The 22,630-nt window shown below is 46.6% G+C and overlaps 1 protein-coding gene across 2 annotated transcripts; it reads right to left on the bottom strand.

The window, feature by feature from the left end:
• Window positions 1-39: 39 nt before the first annotated feature.
• LOC133169926 (trinucleotide repeat-containing gene 6A protein-like) lies at window positions 40-22,196 on the bottom strand. 2 transcript variants are annotated; one of them, XM_061302462.1, is made up of 25 exons: window positions 21,955-22,196; window positions 16,741-16,839; window positions 14,601-14,871; window positions 13,967-14,014; window positions 11,443-13,455; window positions 11,192-11,354; window positions 10,636-11,105; window positions 10,422-10,553; window positions 10,175-10,336; window positions 8,890-9,078; window positions 8,629-8,792; window positions 8,450-8,527; window positions 8,065-8,223; window positions 7,342-7,458; window positions 7,147-7,266; window positions 6,970-7,074; window positions 6,730-6,904; window positions 6,510-6,650; window positions 6,242-6,412; window positions 6,022-6,162; window positions 5,832-5,939; window positions 5,525-5,755; window positions 5,387-5,457; window positions 5,169-5,308; window positions 40-5,095 (listed from the first exon to the last, which is right to left on the bottom strand). In XM_061302462.1, the coding sequence occupies exons 1-25, from the start codon at window positions 22,036-22,038 to the stop codon at window positions 4,747-4,749; spliced, it is 5,901 nt and encodes a 1,966-aa protein (XP_061158446.1). In that variant the 5' UTR covers window positions 22,039-22,196; the 3' UTR covers window positions 40-4,746. The 2 variants fall into 2 exon arrangements, with proteins under 2 accessions (XP_061158446.1, XP_061158447.1); XM_061302463.1 differs by lacking the exon at window positions 13,967-14,014.
• Between the last annotated feature and the right edge of the window lie 434 nt (window positions 22,197-22,630).

Here is a 22,630-nt window from a genome sequence, read left to right as displayed (position 1 = left end):
TTCTTTCAGTGAAGCATAAAGAAAGGGGAGACATGAGGGTGATTGTTAGTCTTTTATTGAGGGTTGTACCCAAGTTATACAGCTTTGTATACTGGCTGAAGGGGCCAGAGGTTACAAACAGTAATCAGTATACGAGTACAGCCAACAGAAGACCTACTACCTACAAGTCTACACCTTAGTACACATTCTCTTAAGAGCACTAAAAATTCAGAAAAAAATAAGGAAAAAATACTTAAACCAAGCAAAAAAAAAAAAAGTAAAAATATTAAATGAAACCAAATAGACAGCATCAGAGGAGACATTCATATTAGAGCACACTGGAGTTGGTTTTAATACCTTGTCATATTAGGCGACTTCGTTCACTTTTTTTTTTTTTTTTTTTTTTTTAAATTAATGTATCAATATACCGAAATAAAGATTGTCCTTCAAAAAGTGCAGTTCCCCCAAAAGTGTTAAGATAAAATCCTGTGATGACCCGAGGAAGACGTTTGAAAATAAAGTTACTTCCTGTCGTTTCTAGGTTAGGAAGACCCCCCCCCTCGATGATTAGAGACACTGTCAGTACATATTCTCATTTATATATATAGAGAGAGAGATATTATTGATTCAACAGTCTCCCAAAGCAATGTGCATAATAAGAGGTGATCCAACGAGACACTGTGGATTGATAGAATCTCTATAAAAAAGTTGTGTAAAATTTGCACTTTCGCCACTCTATCGCCGAGCTGGGAAAAAGAAACGAATGGACCTGACCACGCACCCACTTCCTGCTACAACTGGCCCGGCGGTTGCTAGGTAAACTTTTTTCCCCCCCCCCTCTCCATTATTAGTTCATTAGTAGTAGCAGTAGGATTCAATGGCACAACATGTTTGAGGAATATTATTGGGAATCCCGTCAACTTTTTTTTTTTTAAGGTATTTTCAAGAACACGACAAAAACCCAAGTTGGACATGGAAGCCTGGGTTCAACACTCCACTGCATAGTCTCACTGAGCGACACCCACCCTCTTTGTGCTGGTTAGACTAAAGCTTTTGTTTTGTTTTTTTGCGCATATTTATACTCCGACAAAAAAAATAAAAAGACAGCAGATAATCACAGTTTGTTGATTTTTTTTTTGGGTGGCGGGGCGTCGTTTTTGTGTGTCAAGCATTTTTGATCGACAATAATTGCCACTGGGTGTTTGCGCACAGAAGAGTTCAGTCAAGAGGAGAACATAGTCACATTATTCTTCTTAAATAATAAAAAGTAGTAAAGTATCACCTGCCAGCTTCCCTCCCGCCCTCCCTTCCATCTTGGGAAGCTGCTAGGCAGCCCTGGAGATTGTAAGGTGGTTCTCGCTCAAAAGGTTTTCCTTAAATCATCGTTGCAAAACACTTGGCTTCAAGCATTCCGCATTGTCCTGCTTCTTAAACACACACGCACACACATTCATACCCCCCCCCCCCCCTTTGTCCCTTTCATTCCCGCTTCCACCTCCATTTGGCATCATCTTATGGAACTCTGTTGTCAAGACGTCACGAGCATTTCGCTTCAACACTTAACATGGGGGGAAAGAAAATGCAGTGGTGCTGCAGAAAGGTCGGCTAGCTAACGTTACTCCCTCAAAGCTTTCCAAAACTTTATCACCATTCTGTAGGAGGCACGTATTTCCTTGGCAAAGAATATCTGTGGTAATAATGGTCTTTATCAGTAGTTTACGGACATTAAGTATCAATGTTTTTTTTTTTTTTTTAGCAAGCCGTGACACAAAAGCTAACCCTTCATCCAATGCAATTGTTAAGGAAGCTGTCTATGCAAGAAGGCTGCAAAATTGAGAAGAAGCTGGCGGAAGCTCGCAAAGCTGGAGAGAGAGAACGCCTTGCTGCAGTTCATCGAAGATAATGTTAGTCAAGGTCGAGAGCTAAGAGGACAAACGGACACTGGATCGGTGAGAAGAGCAAGCGGGAACTCGAGCAAATCCAGAAGCAAACATCCCCACATATTTGTTTCTTGAGTAACTTTTTTTTTTTAACTTCAAGTAAATAAATTGAACTGGGTTGCCTTTGGATAAAATAGTGCTTTGCCGCCACCTTGCGGCATCTGTAGCCTATTAATGACTTTTTGGAGGGGGTAAAAAAGGTTTCTAGTGGACAGCAACAAGTGGTTGGATAGGAAGGTAAGCAATGAGACAACTTGCTGCTTCCCCAAAGAAGACAACACCATCTTCTCCATTCACTCAACTATAACACACACACACACACACACATTCAGCCCCTTTTGCAACAAAATACAACGCCATCATCACCAGCTCTTCCGACCGACCGACGGTTCCTTACGAACGGCTTTTGGGTAAAACCCAAACCCACCAAGTGCAAAATCCAAGGCTCCTCTCCAACATGTCAGTTAAGTTAATCACACACAAAAAAAAAAAAAAAACTTCAGATGTTCCTCTTAATAAATCGCGTCTAATAAGACCCACAAACAACACAGTTTAAGCAAAGAGATGTGGAATTAAGTAAACTAAGATATTGATTGACTTATTTGGTAGAGCAGTTCAATACTAGCGCGCACGCAAACACACACGCACACACACTTGTGGCTAATACTCATTGTTAATCACTGCTCGACTTAAAAACTAAAGCCAACGTGTCGTACTTGTCAAATAAAAACCACACGCACTGAAGAGTTTAAGGTCCATGGCTTCGCTAACGCTTATGTGCACTCGGAAGCTTTTTTTTTTTTAAGCCCCTCCCCCTCCACCCCAACACACACACACAAAAAAAAGAAGTTGAGCATCATGGGAGCTACACGACAACCGAGATGGGACATCTATGAACATGGACGCACATTATTGATCAGGTTTAAGATGCCCTCCCCTCCCCACCCCAGCACAACAATACAATCATATTCCATTTGTAAACAGGTAGAAGCCACTTGACTTGTTGTTGCATGTGCGGACACAATTGGGATCAAGGCAATGAAATGTGGACGACTTTTGCTTCACTGTTTATAAAAACAAAAACAAACGTGTTGCTTCTTTCCTTTTTTTTTCTTCCCCCCCCCCCCCCAAAAAAAACAAAAAAAACACTGGCAATGAGAGCTAAATATGTCGTTTAAAATGTTGTCGTACTGAATGAAACATTTAAAACTTGTCGGACATGAAAAAAAAAAAAAACCTCTCAGTAGGCCGTGAGAAGCTACAGTATGCATAGATACAGTTTCGCCTTTCTCTTGGTTTATACAACATTTGCACTCCCCCCACTGTTGATTTGAACACGGGTGGAGTGGAGGAGACGCACACACACACAAACATGATCTCTCGCACACGCACACACTTGGACCCCCCCAACCCTCAAAAGACAGCATATTGAAAGCAGTGTGTTGAGCTTCTCCAGCTTAAAGCAGTTATTTGGCAGAGAAAAAAAAGAAACTTACAGACCATATCATACATAGTTTTCAGTGCTAGAAGTTGGATTTTCCTTTCCTACAAGGAGGAGGAGTAGTCGTTTTTGTTTTTTCCTCTCGTTAAATCAACTATAAGGGGGGGGGGAAACTGGCTTGATTTCCTGAGAACCATTGCTGGTTATTTAGCAGACAGAGGAATAATTCAAAGAACCAACACCATGGCCAAAAAACACTGATCCGAATTCCCAGAGTTACAAAGCATCTTCTTCATCCTCGCTAACATTATTTTTGTGATTTTTTTTCTTCTTTTAGAAATGTTTTTCATTTTTTTCAGTTTTATATATTTTTTTTTTACGTTTTTTTTTTTTTTTTTTTTACTCCATCTTCTCTTTAAAATGAAGGATGAACACACGTTCCGCCTCCTAAGTCTTGTAAACAAGAGGTTGCAGTGTGGCACCTCCGAAATATTGAAAGCCTATTCTGAAAGTGCTGTTCCCACCCTTGCCCTTGTGGGGGGCGCTAGGGAGGGCTTGCTAGATAGGCCCCGGCCCCTACACTAGGGTAGCTGGGGCTTGCTAGTCCCAGCTGCGGCTACAGTCCTTTGCACTGCAGAGCTCAACGTTCTTTAGTTTTCAAACAAAACATTGGTGCAATACTTTTTTTTTTTTTTTCCTCTCTTAACTATCCCGAGATAATCCTCCCGAATTAGTTTTTTCTTCTTCTTGAATTTATCCGTTGATCTCAAACTCCACGACAGGCGTGCCAAGGCAAGAAAGGAGCGCACGCAAACACACACGCGCGCACACACACACACACTGTACAGCCACGCATACACGGTAAGGACCTCAATGAGTAAACAGCTACACTGGAAAAAACTGGCTGCTCCCTCTATATTGCAGATTAAATATATACTGAGGAAAAAAAAACAAAACAAAAAAAAACACATTCAGTGCAAAGTTTAAAAAGCTCTTACTCCAACATTGTCAGCAAAAAAAAGAAAATAATTGGAATTAAAAAAAAACAAAACAAAAAAAACACGACGAAGGAAACAAATATATATATATTTATAATAATGAGCTCAATTGAAGCTTTTTTTTTCGGTGTGAAAGAGCACTACCTGGAAGCAAATATCCATCCGTTCACATTATAGAATTGGCCTGCAGGATTCAAGTATTCCGACTGATATGTTTTTGGGCTAAAACAAAGTGGACATATGTGCAGAGAGAGAAACGTAACTTGTTTTCCACAGGGGGGGGACCCCGTTTTGTTGAACATCTTGTCATAAGTGAGTAGTGCCACTTCTTTTGCTTTTCGTTCTGCTGATTATTGACAATTTGCCACCAACCCTTGCCGACGCTCACTCACATGGAGTCCCCGGCGCCGGCCAGGTGATCCACCGGGAGGAAGGAGCCGATTGGAGAAGGGCTGCCGATCCTTCCCGCCTCCGTGCCGCCGGGGTTCCCCCACAGGCTACTGGAATAACTGGGCCCGCCCCAGAGGGAGGAGCCGTGGAGATCGCCGCTGTTCCATTGGCTGGGCTCGGCGGCGCGGCTGGGAAAAGCGTGCGACTGATCCATTCTGCTCTGAGACGAGCCGATGGCCTGCCAGCCCGAGGAGGGAGTGGCCAGTGACTGCCCTTGTGCAAAGAAGCGGCTGATTTCCTCCTCGCTGGCGAACTTGGCCAGAATAGTCGTGTTCCCCAAAACACACCTGGGCGCAAGGGCGAGGGGTGAGCGTTTGTTGTACAGCAAATGACGAGTGCAAATATTGGGACCGCTCTTACATGTGCAGGCTCTTCTGGGCCTTGGCAGCCTCATCCTTGGAGCTGTAGCACACCACAGCGTTACCGTGCGGCAGGTTGAGGTGGAATGTGATCAGAGGGCCATGCTGCATGCACAGAGTCCTCAGCGTAGAGCCGTCAATCTGCGGGAGCGTCGGAGAAGACGTTAACGGCGCAGACCGACCGGACGCTGTACATAACTTTGGATTTTGCGCGCATACCTGAGGTGTGAGGTTTTTCAGAACAAGCCATTGGGTTCTCCCTGAGCTGTTGCTGTCACCCCAACTGGAGCCTGATGGCAAACAATTGATGGTTCAAATGTGGAAAAATTCTTCACTTTGTTTTTATAGGTGTCTCACCAGGTGCGTATGTGGAGTCAGTGGACCCCCACCCACCCAGCCTCAGGGCCGAGCCATCCCAGCCGGAGGAGGCCGAGTTGGGCTTCTGACCGGTGAGGCCAGGTGGAGGTCTGGAGGGGGCCGCCACGGACAGCGCCTTGGGAGGCAGGGGGACCTTCCACAGCTCATGGGCCAGAGAGGAGTTTGATACAGAACCAATGCCGGGAGACCATTTTGACTCACTGGGTCTGGCTACATGGATACGGGGAGCATAAACAACTTTGACCTCAAGGAAAATCCGACCCGCTAAGAAGTTCTGAATGCTTACCTGAAGTGCTTTGTGCTGTACTGGTGAGGGAACCGCTGTGGCTGGAGGCACGAATGGATGACCAGGCACTGTTAGAAGGCATCGTGGTGTTCAGTGATGAGGATGGCCCTGGTCAAACGGAGAGCAAGATTAATCGCACTCCTTACCGGATCCTAGTACCACTCACAGAACATTTGTGTTCATGACTTACCATTGTTCCTGTCCCTGAGGTGGTCTGTGTCACGGACGGTGTTGATGGAGAGGTTATTAATGACACTGCCGGGGGTCACGTAAGGGTCAGTTTCAGGATCAATGTTGGGGTAACCTTTCCAAGGTTCACCCGGTCGGAACTCTGCGCACAGACGCGGGGCGTTAGCCGCTTCCCGGGCAAAACATTGTCGTTGGACTGTGCATGGGCGACGCCGACGTACCTGGGGGCCAGGTGACAGTGTTTCCATGGGGTGGTGGGGAATTGGCACGGGGCGGCCAGACGTCACCCACTGAGCCCATTGATTGGCCGGGAGGACTCAGGGGAGATGGGCCGGGGGACAGGAAGTCATAAAAGGGAGAGTCCTCCAGACGCAGCCCTGACGAAATAGCACCTGTGGGACCAACATGAAAACAGGGAGACGCGTCAAATTACAATTCTAACATGATCAATCACCGAGATGTTTGCCAGGCACGTCAGGTCGTGTGTACCAGATTTGCTGTTCTGCTCCAGAGGGTCGGCAACCCACAGTTTCTTCAGCCTGGACTGGGGCGGCTCTTTGTAGCTTAAAGCTCCGCCAGCATTAGTCCCGACACCCATGTCCAGGGATACATTCAGGTTAGGGTTCAAGCCTGATGGAACAAACGGAAGAAACATTTAGGTTTGACAAAACAATTCATTCACGTCATGCCGTTTTAGTGTTGAACATACTTAAAGGGAAGTTGCTGAAGGATCCAATTGTGGAAGTATCCTTCACCATGTCAGGGCTGTTGTGGGGCAAGTAGCTATCCAAGTATGGTTTAAGGGCTGGGGACTGCTTCAGCAAAGAAGCGTCCAGGTGACGTGGAGGCTGAATCATCGATGGAGATGACCCGATTGGGCGCGTCTAAGAAACGGCAGTTACAAAATAAGACATCCGGACTAGAACGTATACAATGACGACAAACAAACCTGCTCAGACGGTCGTCCCACGGGCATCAGTCTCTGGTTCTGGGCCTTCTGTTGCTGCTGCTGCTGTTGCTGTTGTTGTTGCTGTTGCTGGAGAAGAATAAGCCGCTGCAAAAAAATAATGAAGTAGATCCGTTTGTATTTAGCTGGTCGTTGATTTGACCATTTCTTGCACTTTACCTGCAGCTGGGTCAGCTGGTTGAGTTGGGAGAGCTGGTTAAGCACAGCCACCTGCTGAGGGCCTAACAAAGGGTTCAGGGCTCCAGCACCACCTGGGTATTTTAACAGGGGTGGAGGGACCTGAGGAAAGACAGAAATGTTTCCAAGAGGCTCATTTCGCTCAACCTGCAGCGGTCGAAGGTGACCGTACGCTACCTGAGAGGGCATGATGGGAGGAGGCACTTGATTCCGGAAATTGGGATGAGGGAGTTGAGACTGCATCCCACCGCGGCCCTGTGCTAAGCTGTTGCCACCTAGCATCGGGTTTACATTCTAGGTAAAGCCACAAGAAAACAAAAGCACATTATTTTGACAGTCTGGAATAAACCTCAACTTCAAGCTGCAAATGCATTTAAGAAGTTTGCGACTCGGCAAACGGGGGGGGGGATGCAAAGCGAGACCTTGATGGGAAAGCAGATCTTTGTTTTGCTCGCGCACTCACCTGCCGAGAGACGCCGGGGCTAGAGTGGGCGGGAGATGGCCCGGAGTCGTGACATAGGATAGGCTGAGTGGAAGCGGGAGGGGAAAAGCTCATGCTTTGACTGGAGCGGCGCTCGGCCGAAGCAGAGAGGGGAGCGGACAGCTGCGGAAGCAAGGCCGGGTGGCGGATTGGATCGCAAGCACGGGAGGGGGGGGAGAGCAGAGTGCCAGCCGCACACAAACAGAAAAGGAACCATGAGGTTAATTTGAGGGAAAGGAAGAGTGAGGTGGTAGCAATACAGAAAAACTGGCAACCAATTAATGATTACTTAGTAATATTGTGATCAGTCATCTATTGAAAGTAAAGTGCAGTGCAGCAAAGTTGCCACTGTGGGGCGCAGCAGGTTAGTAGGCGCACTACCGTATTCATTTTGGAAAGTTAAAAATTTCAGGGTTTACCTTGTCATAGTAAGAACTACGATCCATGGGCGAGTCTTTGGAGAGCTGGTGTTGGGACCCAGCATTCTTCCCCATGACTCCCCCAAAATCCATCGAGTCCATGCGCTTGTCTTGCACCATACCTGCTCCAGTTTTCATGGAGTCATCAGGAGAGTCTCGCTGGAGAAGGACAATGGCAAATACAATTAATTTGGGGCGATTAAAGAATTAAGATGGGCCCTGACAGAAAAGACATACGACGCCATCTTGATAAGAGCTTTTGGGATGAGCTAGCGTTTTTAACGACTGCAAATGTTTGCCCATCATTAGCTAAGTGTTTTGGTTTGTACAGGATCCGCGACATGACAAAGAACCTCACTGGCAACGCCCGTGGTCAAACACTTACTGAAAAGCTCATGTTGTTGAACTGGTTCATGAACGGTTTCATCCACGGCTCGTCGGGTTTGTTTACAGGTTTATTCATCTATAAAAAAAAACAGTTACATTTATTACAGCCATTGAAACGAGTCACAACGAACGGCACGTTCTGATTAGTGCGAGCGTCTCGGAGGTCGATAAACAAACCTTGAAGGATCCCTTATGCTTGTAGTTCCAGGTGTTTTGGTCATGTGATCGGTTATCCTGTTGGTTGTTAGTCCACATGCCAATCTCAACCTCCTCCTCCTGGTCCCAACTGTTACCCATAGAGTCATCACCGCGCCATGTGTCCATCGGTTTGGAACCAAGACCTGACAAGGGTCACAAAAAACAAAAGGAACCATGAACATTCCTTTTTTTTCTTTTAAATGGAGGTAAACGTACAACCGCATGAACTTGCTCACTCACCAGACTTATGACGGCCTCCCCAACCAGATGCAGGTTCTCTATTATCCCGACTGGGTTCATTCCAACTCGGGCGAGTGTCCACTGGCTTCCCCCAGGCTGATGTCCCATTGTCCACCGTCACGGGCGGAGTCGAGCTGGGTTCACCCCATGTTGAGGACTCTTTCTGCTGGGGATATGACTCACCCCAACCTAAAAAGGAAAAAAAAAAAAAACTTTTAGGACGCCGTTTCAAGTACTGGAGGCTAATATCAGAACCCTGACCACACCGCGGTCATCGTACAACATTCAGAACATACCAGCCCTCCCAGAAAACAAGCATGAGAATATTCCTGCTCATTGCTGCGGCCAACTCCCACCCGCTTCATTTATGAGGGTTTGTGTTACAGTTGAGCGACAAGCCCTGGTTGCATCTCCTGCGATGCCGAGGATACCTTCCGAGTAAAAATAGGCCAGATCACAGGGTGGCCTGAGGCTCCGGTGTCCCACATGTACCGAGGCAAGCACGCATTGACTGTCACGTTAAAAGATTTCAAAATGTTGCCAGCTTGTGTCTGGATGTCCATCCTCCCCGTTAACAAATGTATCGCCCTCAAATCTATGAAGATAAAGAAGCTGCCTCGGTGGTCCCAGAACTTTCTCATTATCCACTCGAGCTAGCTCACTCGACGGAGTCCCAGTATAACCCCGATAGCCCCTCCCTTCCCTTCCCATTCCCCCCGGGCGGCTCTTTCACACGTTTCCACATAAGCCAGCCTTGTCAACTGCGTGTCTCGAACCCCCCACAAAAGTCCGCCTTTCTAATGCGAGCGCAATTGGCGAGCGAGAGAGAGAAAAGGCGGAAGGGAGGCTAATAAGAGGGGGGAGCTGCGGCGGGGGTGGGGGGGAATTTGACGATGCTCTTAGCATTCTTGAGGGATGACTCAACCGCGTCTGCCAAAAACATTGCCTCAAACACAATGGCTGTATGTTTGCTGCTTATGGAAAAAGTGCCAAAACAAATTGTGAAAGCAAAAGAAAGTACAATGCAGTTATAAAAATGGCAACATAGTTTCTTGTCATCACAGGCGTACACACTCGGCTTGTGCTAACATGCCCATATTAGCTTCATTTCACAGCTATTCTTCTTCCCCATTTCTGAATTGTCTATACTTGTATTCAAGCACATCATGATATAAGAGTTAACCCCACCCCCCTCCCCTTCTACGAATGATGGAATTGAGTTCCGTTGTGAAAATGAACCCCAAAACGGTTAGCAACATCAAAATTCAGATTTGAGTGCACTCACCGGAATTGCCACCTTTATCTTGCCCATGAGGCTGCATGGACTGCGAAGGATGTGTCGAGCTTTGCGACGAGTGAGATTGGTGTTGAGAAGATGGACCAACATTGTCTTGCTCCGATTGGCTCGTTCGGTTCCACATGTTGACAGCGCCGCCGTGGTATTTCACTATTGAAGGGAAGGAGATCCAAATGAGTAAAGTGAAAAATCGATCGGCACGGTCTAAATGTCAGTTTCGTTGAGGTGCCCTTACCGGGGTCTCCCCAAGCTGAGGTTCCGTCATCAATCTCCATCCGTCGACGAACGGATTCTGGAGACGGCTCCTCCCACCCAGTTGCGGCGTCGTTCTTTTGACCCACTGTGGGCATGGGACCTCCCGACCAGCCTGATGACAAAATCCCTCAGTCAAAGTCCTTGAGATGTTTCAAAGTGTACATGAACTAAATGGCATTAAGATATTGACTTACCCGTCGGCTTGTTGTTGGGCCTTGACATATTGGAGTCGGGACCTTTTCCCCACTCGTTGGAAGTGTACGAGGGCTTAGAATTGGAGTCGCCCCAGTTCTGGGAAACCTGGTTGTTCTTCACTGGCTCTCCTCCCCAGCCTTGGCTTTTATTTTGATGACTGGGTTTGGAGTCGCCCCAGTTGGAGCCAGGGGTGGGCGTACTCTGGTCTGGAGTATTTGACCCTCCGCTTCCCCCCCAGGTGTTGCTGCTGCTGGTGTTGGTTCGGCCGGGCTCGCTCCAGCATCCGGAACCTGATCGGTCGCTGTCGCTGTCCCAGCCTACTGACCCGGCACTTTTGCGGGGGTCTCCCCAGTGGTTGTTTGACACTGCTCTGGAACTATCTCCAGCTTGACCCCAGCCTTCATCCTCATTGCCACTGCTGGAACTCCAGCCCTGCTGCTGTTTGGGCGTATTTGTCCATGTATTGGATCTGGAAGGGGCGAATGAGAATTTGACATACGTGCACAATACGTAAAATCGGGCAAACACTTTCAACGGTCGGTCAAGAGCACTCACCTGTCATCTTTACTGTTGTTGTTGTTGTTGCCCCCTTTGTAACTGGATCCATTATCCCAGCCACTTCCCGGGCCTCTGTTATCCCACCCGGAGTTTGATCGTGGCTCTCCCCAACCAGAGCTTCCAGTATCTGTGCTCGCAGAGCCTGGACCATCACCCCAACCTGTCAATACGAATTGAGAAAACATCTTTGATGCTGCCTTAAGTCGTCAAAGAGCGTCCCCTTAAATGTGATGTTCTTCTCCACATACCTGTACCCCCAGAGGTCTGGCTCGGAGCGGTCCGTGTGGGTGTTGCTGTTCCCCAGCCGGAGCGTTGTTTTCTTTCATCTCCTCTGAGAGCCAGTGGCTGCTTGTTGATGGAACTCACATCCCAAGCGGTATTCTGTTGTATGGGTGTTTGTCCCCACCCGGTATTCGATAGGACCCTCGGGTCCACATCGGTTCGACTCGGCAAGGCGACGATTGTTGCCGGATTGTTGACTTTTCTTCGATTCCCCCCTTTCGACAGGGCGTTCTCTCGGTCCGAGCCGGACTGGCCTCCGGAGCTCTCGCCGCTTCCCTCGCTTCCTCCAGAGCGGCCCCAGCCCCCTGATACACCAGCCAGGCTTGCGCTGCCGGGCCCTCCGCCACCTATGCCTATGGCATCGTCCTCCAGGCTCTTCCAGCCATTGTTAGCAGCGCCTCCTTTTTGACTTTCAGCCTCCAAATGGTTGTTCCCGTGGGTTGTTCCCCACTCTCCATTCGACAGCTTGTTAGACGTGGACGAGGAGGACGAGGAGGAGGAAGATGACGCGCTGCTTCCCCAAGGGCGAGGAACCCCTAAAGAAGAGCTCACTGACGTTTGGTTCACGGTCCCTGGGATTTGTCCTGCGGAGGCTGAGGTTTGATTTGTACTGAGACCCCAGGGGTTGTTGCTCTGACTCGGATTTGGGTTACTGGCAGGCCCCTGATCCCAGCGTGAACCCCCGGTGCCATGGTGGTTGTTATTATTACTCTTAACAGCAGCAGTAGTGGACATTTGGGAATTGCCAGCCTGCATTAAGGCAGGGGCTTGTGGGTTCACAGTGTCGGAATTTGGGGGACCCTTCTCCCCAGAGTAGGTAGATGCATCCCAAGGCGTACCAAAGGTTCCGGGACCCGCCATCTCTCCGTGGGGGCGCTGGGGGGCGGATGAAGTGTTTCCGTTGGGCAGCAGACCACCATGCCCTGCTCCTCCAATCGAGCCCCAGGAGCATTCGCCGCTCAGTTGCGGCGAGGCGATAGAGTTTGGCGGAGCAGAGGTCATTGTCGTGTTAGTAGTAGTTATAGTAGTAGTAGTAGTATTCATCGTCATAGTGTTATTTGGTCCGTTGGGTTCAGTGTTAAATTTGGCGGGCGGCGGGCCGCCATTTCCACTGCTGCTGCCTCCTAACACATTGCTGCTTGATGTACCATTATTCACCTCCATGTCTTCCATCATACTGCTTTTGTCGGGAGCTGCCATGCCACCCCATCCCATCAAGGGGCCTTGCTGGGGAGCGGTACCCAATTTGGAATTCATCCCCTGAGGCTGGAGAGGACGTTGGGGGCCCAGGGTTGGATTTTGCGGCCAGGCACCATGGTTGGCATTTGGGGGAGTCAAGCCTCCGATGACGCTGCTGCTGCTGCTGCCTTCGCTGGAAGCCATCATGGTGTTGCCTGACTGAGTGGCCCAAACACTGTTGTTAACAAGCTTGTTATGGTTACCCAAGTTATTGCTGCCGAGACCGCCGGACCCGGCCACAGAGAAGTGAGGGTGTCCAGTCATGTTGCTATTTCCATTTTTTGCACCACAGATGGTTCCGACGCCTCCGCCGTTAACCTGACAACTATTGCCGTTGCTGTCTCCGTTCATCGAAACGCCGACCATCATGTCGGAGGAAGGTGCGAACGGAGACTCGGCGGAAGACGCGTTTGCTGACATCATCCCGGTCGTCGCGGCGAGCGCCGCAAAGTTATTCTCGGAGCCGGTCGACGGGCTCGAGTCCGCATCCATGCATTCTGACGCCAACTCGGGGTCGGATCCTGACCCGCAGCCGGAAGAGGACGAGGAGGAGGAACAAGAGAAAGACGACGACGACGGGGGCCAGACAGAAGAACTAGTCGAGGTGGGGTTGTTGGCTTTATCTGTGCTTCCGTCCACTAGGACCTTTCCCCAACTGCTGTTGCTGTCGCCGCTGCAGGGAGAGCCAGAAGACCAGGGAGACGGCTCATACTGCGAGTCCAAGCCAGGGTGTTCCAGGCCTTGAAGTAGGGGAAGAAAAAAAAAAACAAAAAAAAAAAACAGAAGCCGTGTTATGTACTTTGACAGCGTAATAATGATCTCATTATTGGTTCAACCTTTGGCATGCAACCGTTCGGTGGGTGTGGTTGTAGACAGCCTCCTAGTCACTAACACTAAGTTTCTTTTCCTCATGTTTTGAAAAAAGTACCGGGTGTCAACATTGACTCATCTGTTGCTATTTTCAAAGCGAGAACAAAAAGCATGCGCCAGCTCCAATTCATTCATCAAGCACAATGGAAGCAATAAAAACAGAGATGAAATGGGGGGGAAAAAGGAGTTGGGAGAGCAAATTGGGTTAAATGGTCAAGGACAACAGGTGACACAATATGTATATGTTATCCATAAACAATGTTTGCTTCTCATTCAACTCTGGCACGGGAGAAATACAAGAGGTGACTAGCCAGCTAAGCGGCACAACACTAAAAAGGAACAAAAGAGGAATTGAAAAGAAGAAAGGGAACGTGTAGTCACCTGTTTGATTAGGGGAATGGCTGACGGAATCCCGAATGGGAGCCATGCCTGGAAAGAAAGAGAGAGAAGTGAGAGAGGAAAGCTGTCAGTGAGATCTTTACCTGAGGACACACACAAAAAAAAAAAACAAAGATGGAGCATGGAAAAGAAGAGTGACTGAACAGAATAAGTAAACAAAAGTGAGAAGGGCTTTAAGGGAGAGGAAGGAAAGAGCATTAATGGGCGGACTCGGCTAAATGCAAAACCACAAATATTACTTGTTGATTCAAAGCAAAAAATATGACAAGATTGGCTACATTCTGACACGAGTTGGAATAATTTTCCATCAGTGTGCATCTTTTGTCCTTGAGCGTCTGCTCAAAATCCGTGTAAACAAAATTAAGCGGGGAGACAAAAGAGAAAAAAAAAAAAATCCGGTTTTTAATGATTCAGGCCTTGGGGTGTGGTTCAGATGTACGTAAACAAAAAAAAGTTTCACTCGTCTGACTGACGAGACAAATGAAACCGATGCTTAGTAGCATTTGAAAGTCATGGAGCCTGGCATGTCAGCATTTTTAGATTTGGACTATTTGACTCAATATGGAAACTCGGTTGGCAAACGAAATGGTTCAGAACCAAAGTGCCTGCTCCTTACCTGCGAGGGCAGCCCGCTGCTGCAGCTCGTGGATGGGCTTGAGGGCCTCCCCGGGTTGACAGGAGAACGTAGTTTCTCGGGTTCCCAGGGTGACGAGGGAGAGGGGGACTTCTTGAGCAGGTACAGCCTCAAGGGTCTGGAGCGAAGAGGCCGGCTTGTTCAGAGTGGGCGGCTGCTTGATCGGGCCCCCTTGGCATCGCTGAGGCCTTGATGAACACTGAAATGTGCGTTGGTGTGCGGGTTTTGGAGAAAGGGGATGCCGTTTGGATTCCTGAAGGGAGAAAAAAAAAAAAAAAAAAAGCAGCATCAAAAGTGTTGAACCATTCATTTATACAAATTTATGATACAAAGCCGCCAAAAAGGAGAATATGGACCCGGGTAGCCTTCAGTCTAAGTGGACAAGTGTATTTGACAGTTCCAAGTGTGTGGACAACTCTACAGACCTTTTCAAAAGAGGTTGGAAGGTGTTTCCGCTCTTCCTGCCTACTGCAGCAGTACACTGGTCCTATTTATAAACCAAGTTCAAAAGTACTTCACTGCTCAATACATATACGCAAACAACCCAGTCCATGTGTGGCCAGTGGAGAAGCGCTGAAAAGGGATAGCGAGCCAGCTAGTTTGGGTTTTCTTTGCAAAAACAAAACTGAGACCGAGCATGCTGACAAGGCACACCGGCGTCTGCTCCATCTTTAGTTCCTCTCAACTCACTATCTGAAGCCCTCGGCGTACAGCCAGCATTTCGCCTTCCGCGACCTGCTCCGGCATATTTTAAGATCAATACGGAGACACGCACAACAGAATTATTTCTGCAACCGCTGTCGGAATGAAGGAAATAGAACGAACAGCCTCCACCGACACACTAAACAACTGATTCCACGGAACCAAGTTGTTTACATTTCTCAGGCTTGACTCATAAACGTGCGAGTCGAAACGGCTACAAAAACATCGAGTGCGAGCATTCGTAAATTAACACGATTCAAATATGCTACAAACTAACCTCTCGCCTCATGCAAGACGCATTCTTAAAATGATTAATGTGTTGCACTATTTTCTGCAGTTTCCCTCCTAGCACAGCCGTCACATGGGCCCCAAAAGGTTGGCAGCGCCGCGACGGGTGCGATCATCTTACAGACGGGTGGGAGGAGGGAGACTGGAGAAAACATGTTCACAAAAGAATAGGAACAATTAAAGGAGCAAAGTAAGAACAGGGGGGGGGGGGGGGGGTGGAATCGGAATGTAGAAAGAGGAGTGACATCTTTGAGGATGATGCGAGTGGAATGCAGCTGCAGCTTGGAACATGTATGAAAAAGCAAAAGGGGTCAGCCAGCCAAGCTCAAGAGTGCCGTGTGAATTCGGCACAACTTGTACTCCATGCACTTTTCATGGGGACTTAAGCGCCGGTCCACAATTGACTTTTGTTTTTACAATGACATCACATGTGCAATTACTGTAATTCCAGGATCGGAAGAAGCCAAGAGGAACTCATTTGACTGCATTTAAAAAAACCAAGTTCCGTCACCTGGAGTGATTAGAAGAGAACTTTTTAAGCTCCCGAACATGGCAGATGATGAGGATTTTAAAAAAAAACAAATAAAATAATATATATTAATAGTAAAAAAATATATTTATTATAATAATAATAAAAAATAAAAGAAAGGGGAAAAAAAAAACCTCAAGACTATTGCAGGTGGGCATTAAAAAGCCGCAAAAAGTTTCCCAGAATAGTGTGTCAAAGCTGTTAGAGAAAACACTTCCTAACACGCAAATCCTCCAGGCTTGTCTTGGCTAGATGACCGCACGGGCCACTGTCGCCACAATGTTCTTCAGAGTGTTTAAGGAGCTTATGGAACAGCTGGCTCTTTCCTGAACCCACAATCTGACTTTCACAAGTCGAGCGACTCCAGACCGTCGAGCGACGAGCATTCACGTCACGGCCTGCGCGTCTGTGTGTGCGTGGTTCGGGGCAGATAACATTTCGGAGGATGGGAGGGGTTCGGAACTTGTGACACAAACACGCGGCGGGCATGAGCGAAATGCACAACCTTGAGCTTTTGCTTCAGTCTTCTGCAGGGAAGCCCGTGTTTTTTTTGTTTTTGTTTTTTTCTGAAATTAGCCCAGACAACAGTGAATTGGTCTTTACCTTGTGTCCACTCCTGCTAGTCTTATCCTCCGTCTTAGTCACACACTGCGTTTCTCGCTTTCTTCCATCCACAACGTATCCCTTCTGTGGGTGGGTTCCCTGTGGAGAACATTAAGACAAAGTCTGATTTTTTTTTTTTTTTTTTTTTAAGCACATCACCCAAGATAAGCAGTTAATAGAAAAGGCTATTTTTCCTCATTCGGACATACTCGTGCAAAAAAGAAAAACCGCTTAGACGCTCATTTTGTCCAAACTGTCTTCGAATAAAGTTGGGGTTTTTTTGCCTTCTAGCTAGCTGCGTACATTTTATATTAGGTTGCAAGATATTGCTTGTGTTATCTGCAGGTGCAGCATTTAGCCTGCAGCAGAAAGATGCAGGCTTCTGTTTAAGCCATTGATGGGATTACAACTAGGGCCTTATTTAGTGACATAAACAGACGTGCAAAAAAAAAAAAAGCTCAGCTCCAACAATATCATTGTTCATAAATTCATTGTGGCACCAAATGGTAAATGTCCGGTTCAGTATTAAAACGGGAGGCACCGGCATGCCAACAAAACCATTTTTTAGACCAATTTATTTGCCCACATGACACAAAACTCCAAATTTCCATCACATCTCTTTCGTTAAATGTAAATGCGGCTACCATTTGGTTCCCACACCTCCCCCCCCACCCTGCCCCTGGTAGCCTCGCTCCGTCTTAACCACCAAGTGCTTCAGCAGATGGTTCTGCGTTCAAGAACACCAGAGCATGGTGGGAGCTTCCTGGAGAGAACACACACCAATACAGACAGCATCTGTTTATGAATGGGCTGACAATCGCCCATCCCCCCCGACAACTCCAGCTGACGTGGGGAAGCAGGCACCGAGAGTGGCAAAACAAAACAAAAAAAATCAAGTCGGACTAAAGATTAAGTAGGCGAGAAGGTCAAAATAACAACTACTGGAAATGCGCTTTCGGTTTTGACTGATCTCATTCCAGAGCCAGACTGTCACGAAACAAAACATTACCGACAGTAGTGAGCGAAAGCTAGTTAATAACCCGCACCTCAAAATGACAAGGTTATTTATTATTTATACTTGCTTCAGGGGGGGGGGGGATCTTTTTGTCAAGTATCATATCGACCTACATTGGGCAGGCTCTGTGCTTAAAAACAAAAAAAAAAACAAAAGCAAATCTACAGTTGCGTCTCACACAATGCATCCATTTGCAACATGGCCAGGCGCTGCGTCACCAGACTGATGAACAGGATTGGCATTTCAAAAACATCTTTTCACTAAAGATGCCCTTTGTTCCGTTTGAAACGCATGAAAATATCTGGACAATTTACGCCACTATTCAGCACATACTTTGCTCTCCATTGTGAGCGAGAAAAAGAAAAAAGGGGGGGATGAGGCGCTGCAAAAAAACTCAAACGATAACATTGTTGGAAAAGGTCAAAAGCGCATATGTAAATTCTTTAAAAATATTTATATTAAATTACACCGCAGCTACACTTTTACAAGATTGTCGCTGACGACTCCTGTTGACACAAGCTATCAATTATAGCACACACAACTATAAACCATTCGGGATTCATGACGCAATACAAATCAGACATCTGCTTGCTGCAAGACTCGTCATAAAAAAAAAAATAATGCAGTGGGCGGATGTTTTTGCAAGAAACATTTGAGTCATTCGGTGAAGTCGAGTTGAAAATGGAACCGTGTATTGATTCTATTTGTAGCCTGGAGGAAGTGTTAATCCCTCGCACCAAAATGCAAGATGTGCACCCAAACAAGACCTACAGACATGAAAGGCTGCTCGGAAACACGCTCAAGGATTTCACCCGGTTGGAAGAACAAAAGCCCGGGGATGGTCGCGTGGCTAATTTGCATGCGGCTCGCTACATCATTTGCATCGATTCGCATTAGCATGTTCTGATAGCGGCTTAACACTGAAACCCCCCCACCCCACCCTCCGCCCGGGCAGTAAAGCCATCACTCAATCAAAAGTGACGAACCAAAGTTATCTTTTCCATACAAACAGTCCGACAGAGGAGGCTTTGTATGGATGATTAAGTGGCTTTCCAACCAATCTCCCAGTGGGGGTCATGCTAATTTTGCAATTGCAGTTGGAGAAACAGAACTTTTGCTCAAATGGTGCAACAATTAATCGAAGACTTGTATCCGATTATCAACTGCCGACTTGTCTTAGGCTCATTGAAATCTACATTTTCTTGCCGGGATGAGTATTTACACATGTGACAGTAACAATCATTCTTTTTTTTTTTTTTTTTTTTTACCGAGAGAGGAACTCCCAACGTGACTCACAAAAGCTAATCACATTCCTAAGCACATAACCAAAGACATTCATTATCATAAAGTTCCCTCGAGCCAAGTAGGAGCACATTGTCAAGTATTGTTGAGCATTCAACTGTAACCAGCGCCCAAAAAAAACCCAAAAGCATCCCGAGTTCAAATTCAACTACCGAGATAGATTGTTTGTTTTGCAATTTGAATCGGTGTCAATTTACACAGGTCAAATGTTCCTTTCTGCTCGGCGATGTCTTTTAACCCCGCTAGGTGTGGTTTTACTGCACGCAAGAGGCAATGATCAACTAGCATACTCTGTCGCAGCGCCAACCAAATATAAAGTTGAGCGCCGTTAAATTGTGTGCACATTGAGGACTAAAAGCGTAACTTAGCAACTAGTCAGACGTTCTGCAATTAGCACAGGTACCTCAGTTAACATGCTAACCAAAATGGTTTTAGAACTTCAAGAAATGCTCTTAATGGTGAACGTTTACAACATGCGACAATCAAGAATAATTTCAAGTTCTTCATTGACACGGTTGCATTTTCACAACATTAGCACAGATGAACAAGTGACTAGATGGAGCAAATTGGTGGACAGAATAAAAACATCCAGTTCGAGAAATTGAGGTGATGGACTGGGCTGCCTTTTTTCGAGGCTTCTTTGTGTGCCTACATGTGGACAAAGTGGCGAGAGACAATAAGCTCAACGCAAACATCTCTGCACATGCACACACACACACACACACACGGACACACAAAACATTAGGACTGTGGTTTCTCATTGAGCGATTTAAAACAGCAAAGCTTACTCAGCACAACGCGGCCGAGACCAAACCAGACCCTCCAATTCAATTCAAACGGAACTGCATGTGCTTGCATAAGCGTCAGCTGCCCATCCACCGTCCATGCAACCACACACAAACCGCTACAAATATAATTGGGTGCCAAACGTGACGGCCGGGCCCACGCATCACTTCCTTTTATGAGGAAACCTTGAAATGAGAATGGAACTTTTAGATTAGATAAGAAAAAATGGTTTGCAGTTTAGTACCGACCATTTGTTCAGCAAACCTGTTTCCAAATATAATTCATTTGGGGGGGAATCTATACTGGGACGTCATCAATGTAAGAGGAAGGCTTCATTTAGATATAATTAGTGCTTTGCCACCACGGAACTAACTAAGTTATTAGACACATAGGGAGTGTTTTAGTATTTTTTTTGCTGAAAGTAAAGACAAAAAGTCTAAAGTTGGCATTTTGATTAATAGTTTATGGAATACCAGTTAAGGAGTAAAATGCACCCATTTTCATCCATATCGGGGGGGGGGGGGGGTACATTTTGCCACTAGCTATCGATTGGAAAAGACATCACAGACGCTCGGGGCTCAGGTAATGTCCAATCACGACTCAGCTTGCAAATGCCACATGACCAAATTCGGAAAACTCCGCAACCTCCGTAATTTCGATTTCTTTATCTGTCTTGGCATGTGAAGAAATTGACAATCAAGCAGACTGACTTTTTTTTTTTTTAAATTCTGCCAAAATCGAAATCGGTTTAGTAAGCGAATCTCAGTTCTTCCGAGAAAGCCTTGCTCGCCCCGCGTTACTCATATGGACTCACACACCTGTTAAGATGCTTCAGTTTCTTTGGTGCCAAAAGCTTCCAATTCCGAATCTAAAAAAAAAAACAACAACAACAAAATGCAAATTAATTAGATTCATCTCAAATTTTTTACACATGGCAAATCTCTTCATTTGCATTGGCTTGCAATGAGTGTTGACAGGCATGCAAGGCAAACAACCACACTTCTAAGCAAGTGGGACCAATTACAGTCTGCAAACAATGCAAAATATGCTGGAAAACAAGTTGATCTGCACAACCGGCAGAAAATTCGAAGCAAACTGTTTTCTATGTTCAGGTCCAGCCGGCTGTGTGCGTGCGTGCGTGTCTGGTGTGCAGACGGAGAAAGAGAGCGAGAAAGAGCGTTTAGGTCAGAGTTACAGCTCAGGTCCTGATCGGCCATTATCTCCTCAGCTGTTGGCCCACTCACAGCTTTAACCAACATGGCTCCTCTCTCGACTCCACTGGTACTTTTCCAGCGCGACCGACACTAACAAAAGCCCCCGTCGAGAGCCTGCGCAAAAACCTTATTGTGCCCTCTGACCTCGTCTGCCCTGCTTAATAAAGTCTCAAGCATACAAGCGCAAAAAAAGCAAGGCGATGTGTTTACTGGTACGAACCAGCTGATAAGTTGCCTCTTTACCGACAGAGGGTGTTATAATCGCCTCCGATCTAAATCGAAACTGCACAACTATCCACTCACCAAATGACACCTACGCTGCACCGCATTGAAAAGTAAATGCACAAAACATTAATCGATCACACGGAAAACCATTTGAAAGCTATCGTAATAGCCGGCGAGAGTGTTTGCACGACCGCCGAATAATCTGCGTCGTTAAAATAGCATAGCAGCTAACGCTAACAGTAGCTACAAGCTACGACGAAGCTGCTAATTCACTTGCGGTCGTGTTAAACACAACAAACGTTGATGCAAAACGCAACTTTTTACTCAGCAAATTGTCTTTGAAAACTGCATTGGGTTACATATTATAAGTGAAATTAAACAAAACGCTTTAACCAATCAGTACAATGCTAGCTCTCAATGCAAATGGTACCTGGCCAGCAGCTCTATAATTACAAGTCAGTAAATGCATGACCATTTTTATTTGCAAACTGCTTAAAACGGCCTTAACGAGCGAGTTAGCTCAGCTCGATCAACTCAAAACAACAGCGACGACCGCTGAACTTATCTCCGCCAGTGTCGATGACGCCCGGTAAGGTTACAAAAGCACGGCATCGCTGGGCGTCAAAAAAAAATGAAGAAACGAAAAAGAAAATGATGGAAAAAATGCCTTACCTCATTGAAGAATAAAGTGCACCAGAGTGGAAAAGGAAAGCCGATTGTAAGGCTAAAAGAATCCCTTGAACGCGCTTGCAGCATCTACGAGGGGAGGCATTCGTCCTGCATGATCGCCATTTTCTTCTTAACTCACTGCTGCTGCTGCTGCTGCTGTTGGCTAACCTTTAGCATTTAGCAGTTAGCTCCAGATCTACTGCTTTCGCCGCTGTGCGCGTGCACGTATGCGCGGACACCCTGGAGAGACAGAGGGAGGGAGGGTTTAATGGGGGCGGCGGCCTGGTAGCCTGAACGCGTACGAGTGGGGGAGGATGAATTGTGGGGGTGAGCACTGAGCAGGAAACGCTCTCCACTTCCTCTGACTGAACACAAACACACTACCAGAAGAGCCTAGAAATTAAAAAGTAAAACCTCACGTGAATTTAAAAATGTCGGTGTTGAATGGAAGAGGCAGCTGAATTCGGCATGTCTTGGATTATTTGTGTATTTTTTTCTTCTTCGAAACTTTCCAGCACTCACAAAACGTTGATGACATAATTCAAAACAAGTTTTGCTTAATTTCTCTTGATAACAAATTAGTTTTGCAGCAAGCAGTGATGGTGCTACACCGGGGCTGGGGAGTGCTATAGCCATGTCACAAATTTCTTATAAAAATCTTATTTGATATACTAAGATA

This window comes from Syngnathus typhle, linkage group LG17 (assembly GCF_033458585.1).
Source record: "Syngnathus typhle isolate RoL2023-S1 ecotype Sweden linkage group LG17, RoL_Styp_1.0, whole genome shotgun sequence".
Taxonomy (NCBI): Eukaryota; Metazoa; Chordata; class Actinopteri; order Syngnathiformes; family Syngnathidae; genus Syngnathus; species Syngnathus typhle.
Note: the sequence above shows the minus strand (reverse complement) of the source record. Positions and strands in the feature narration are given on the sequence as shown.